Raw genomic sequence first — 4,116 nt, forward strand, 5'->3', positions numbered from 1 at the left:
TATATATCAGGCTTAGGTTATGCTTTAGCAAATTGCACTAAGCTCTCAAATTTGACTCTTGATATTAGGTAAAAACAGTTTATTAGTTATGTGATACTTTTAGTTATTAAAATGAATTTAAAACAATATAACTCTTAATTTGTTAATTAACTTTTTACTAAATTTTTTTATTTTACTTTAGTTTTTTTTAACTTCTATCTTTCATTAATTTAACTCATTTTATTTTCAACATTTAATTTATTATTTATTAATTTATTTCTAATTATTTCATATTTTTCTTCTTTTTTCCTTCTAAATAATTTATTATTTATTTATTTTTACTTCAATATTTAAAAAGTATGAATTAAATTGGTGCAACTGGTGCATCAGACTTAGGTTCTTCTTTGGCAAATTGCACTAATCTATCAAATTTGACACTTAGTCTAGGGTAAAAACAGTTTATTTTTTTTGAATTGTGAATTTTTTAGTTATAAAAGAATTTAAAACAAAATAACTTTTTAATTAGTTTAATAGCTTTTTATTTAATTTATTTTTTTATAATTAATTTTTTATAATTTTATATTTTTTCTTCATTTTTTCCTTGTAAATAACTAATTAATTAATTATTGATATTTTTGCAATATTCTAAAAGGTTCAATTAAATAGGTAATAGAATAGAATAGAAATATTCGCACATAAATATGCACTCAGAATACATCTTAATTAAATTATATTATAATATTTATATATATTAAATAGGTAATTAAGGTGCATCAGGCTTAGGTTCTGCTTTAGCAAATTTTACTAATCTCTCAAATTTGACACTTTACCTTTAGTAAAAACAGTTTATTTGTTTTAGATTGAGATATTTTTAGTTATAAAAATGAATTTAAAACAATATATTTAAACTCTTTGAATTTATTTATTAGCTTTTTATTTGATTTATTTTTATTTTTTATTGTATTTTTGTTTTTTTCTTCTATATTTCTTAATTTAATTTTTTTTTGTCATTTGCTTTTATTATTAAATAATCAATCTTATTATTTCATATTTTTTCTTCATCTTTTCCTTCTAAAAAACTAATTAATAAAATATTTTTTCTTTAAAATTTCAAAAGTAAAAATTAAATTGGGGCAACAGGTGCATCAGACTTAGGTTGTTCTTTAGCAAATTGCACTAATCTCTCAAATTTGACACTTATTCTAGGGTAAAAACAATTTATTAATTTTATGATATTTTTAGTTGTAAAAATGAATTTAAAACAATAAAAATTTTTTAAATTTGTTTATTATTTTTATTGTACTTGTTTTTTTTTCTTCTCTTTCATATTTTAACTAATTTTTTTATTTTTATAATTTATTAATTCATTTCTTATTATATCATATTTTTCTTCATTTTTTGCTTCTAAATGACTAATTAATTTTTTATTTTTTCTGCAATATATCTAAAGGTTAAATTAAATAGGCGATTAAGGTTCTTCAGATTTAGGTTAGGCTTTAGCAAATTGCACTAATCTCTCAAATTTGACACTTATTCTAGGGTAAAAACAGTTAATTTGTTTTGGATTGTTATATTTATAGTTATAAAAATTAATTTAAAACAATATATTTAAACTATTTTAATTTGTTTATTAACTTTTTATTTAATTTAATTTATTTTTCTTTTTTATTGTAATTGTGTTTTTTTGCTTTCTATATTTGTTAATTTAACTCATTTTTTTATTTTTAACATTTATTTATTTATTCATTTCTTATTATTTCATATTTTTTTCTTCATTTTTTCCTTCTAAACAACTAATTAATTAATATTTTTTCTTCAAAATTTCAAAAGGAAGAATTAAATTGGTGCAACAGGTGCATCGGGCTTAGGTTTTGCTTTAGTAAATTGCACTAATCTCTCAAATTTAACACTTGATCTTAGGTACAAAAAGTTTATTTGTTTTGGATTGTGGTATTTTTAGTTATAAAAATGAATTTAAAACAATAAAACTCTTTTAATTTGTTTATTAAATTTTTATATAATTTATTTTCTTTTTCTTTTTTATGATGCTAATCTTTTTTTTATTTATTAATTTTAAGTATAATTTTTAATTAAAACCTTTTATTCTATTTCATATATTTTATTTAATTTTAATTTAATATTTTAAAGTGAAAATTAAATCAATGAATCATAATAATTGAAAGTAAAAAGCAAGTGTCTTAAATCAAAAAGATTAGTTGTCATTGAAATATATTTCGATTGAAGATAAATAAGTTGTGAAAAAAGTATGAATAAATATAAAATATTTGAATAAAAGAAAATAGTATGTTTTATTTCATAAAATATTGTATTAAAATAATTTAACCTAAAATACAGACAGATGTTTAGATAGATTTATTATTATTATTATATTTAAGAATATCATATTTATTTTGGTAAGTGAATAAATAGTTTATTAAATAAATGAAAATTTACAAATAAAATTTATTTATATAAATGAATCAATTCTCTAAAACTATCCCTCATTTTAACAAACAATAAAGCTCTTAAATATTATCCTATATCATATTAAGGAATTTGAGGTGTTACAAATTGCAACCCCTAAATTTCTACTTATTATTTATTTATTTATAATGAAAAATTAGATAGCATGGTTGAAAACCTTAGGGATAAATCAATTAGTGCTTTTTATTTTAACATTGTTTTTCTAAAAAAAATTTTAAAAATAGAACAAAATGGAAAAATTTCCCTCATCCCAACTTTATTTGAAATATCCATTTGATAATTTTTTTGAAATTGCTAAATTTATAATTTATGATAAAATAAATTTATTTTATATTGTAAAAAATAATTCTTTTATATATAAAAACAAACTTAAAGTTTGTAAAAAACTTAATTATTAAGACTTTTGAACTTAGGATTATTATTGTAAACTTTTAATTAAATTAATATTTTTGCTTATGACAAAAACAAAATTCTTTTATAATAACTTAAAGGTGACAAACAAGGTATAATATAAACTTAAAGGTGACAAAAATTAAGAATCAATAAAAACTTAAAGGTGACTAAAAATATTAAGAAATCATAAAAGTTTAATTAATAATCTTAAGTTATAAATCTAAATAAAAGTTTATTTAAAAAAAATAAAAGCTAAAAAGAAAATAATATAAAAATAAACAAGGTAATAATAAAAATTGGCTGAAAACAAATTATGGGTCAGTATCAAAGTTAATCCTAATAAATTGAAGATTTTTTAAAGCAAAACAAATTTAAGTTTCAAAGATACTTGGATAAATAATAAAAAATATAAGCATATTCTTTAAAGCATCAAAGATTCGTTGAGATATAAATTTATAATTAGCGCGAAGAAAAAAATTTATAAGGATTTTTAAAAATTATCTAGACATTAAAAAAAATAGAAAATGAAAGATTTATCTAAGAAGTAATTGAGATTATTTAGAGTTAAAGCTATGGAATTTATGCTATTGTTACCGAATGCAGTGATGGCAATATTTATTTCATTTAAATAAATTTTTTAATTTATTTTATAATTTAGGTGATCTAGAAATTATGACTTAAACTTTTAAATTCAGTTATCAATAAGTTTTGACTCTTACTTACCAATTAATAAGAGGTTTAAATGTTTTAGCCTAGCACGGAATTTATTTCAAAAATATATCTTCAAAAAATGTAATTTACAGTGCTGAAATGAATAAATTCATAATAGGTAAAAATTTAAGATATTATTTTATTCAATATCTAGTTATTCATTCATTTTAACTTTTAAAAAGAGTTATAGCCAGGAAATACTTTCTATTCATAGATTAATTAAAATAATCATGTAAAATTTATTGATTTTCTAAAATAATTGATTAGTTTAAAATTATTAAAATATTAATTAATAATTTTTTTTATGATATATTTAGGATCCTTTATTATCTCTAGGAGTGATAATTCTTGAGATTTTCCTTAAAAGATAATTACATTAAATATAAACTAACTTGGTTAAAACTGTAGGACTTTTACCTGGAGTTCCTTATTTGATTTTTCTGAAAGGTTAAAAACTTATTTTTGCTTAAGAAATATTAGCTTAAATTTTTTAAGTAAGAAGTGAATCTAACTAATATCCTGAAAAAATTAGAATATTTAAAAGATTAA

The 4,116-nt window shown here is 18.3% G+C and overlaps 2 protein-coding genes across 2 annotated transcripts in view; both read left to right on the forward strand. All coding sequences in view use genetic code 6, as the record gives it.

Annotated features, from left to right (window-relative positions):
- Positions 1–2,344, forward strand: part of TTHERM_000888070 (hypothetical protein) — a 3,712-nt gene extending 1,368 nt beyond the window's left edge. Inside the window, exons 4-9 of the mRNA XM_012798639.1 lie at positions 338–427; positions 632–645; positions 739–814; positions 1,097–1,186; positions 1,810–1,899; positions 2,128–2,344. Coding sequence (XP_012654093.1) covers positions 338–427; positions 632–645; positions 739–814; positions 1,097–1,186; positions 1,810–1,899; positions 2,128–2,221 — 454 coding nt within the window. The 3' untranslated portion in view covers positions 2,222–2,344. The remainder of the gene's footprint in view (positions 1–337; positions 428–631; positions 646–738; positions 815–1,096; positions 1,187–1,809; positions 1,900–2,127) is intronic.
- Positions 2,345–3,528: 1,184 nt separating this feature from the next.
- TTHERM_00889070 (hypothetical protein) overlaps positions 3,529–4,116 on the forward strand; it is a gene marked incomplete at both ends in the record, with an annotated part of 824 nt that continues 236 nt past the window's right edge. The window contains 3 exons of the mRNA XM_001020297.3: positions 3,529–3,685; positions 3,750–3,799; positions 3,885–4,116. The exon at positions 3,885–4,116 is cut by the window's right edge and continues 236 nt beyond it. Of these exons, the coding sequence (XP_001020297.3) occupies positions 3,529–3,685; positions 3,750–3,799; positions 3,885–4,116 (439 nt within the window). The remainder of the gene's footprint in view (positions 3,686–3,749; positions 3,800–3,884) is intronic.

This window comes from Tetrahymena thermophila (genome assembly GCF_000189635.1).
Source record: "Tetrahymena thermophila SB210 genomic scaffold scf_8254572, whole genome shotgun sequence".
In the NCBI taxonomy this organism is placed as follows: Eukaryota; Ciliophora; class Oligohymenophorea; order Hymenostomatida; family Tetrahymenidae; genus Tetrahymena; species Tetrahymena thermophila.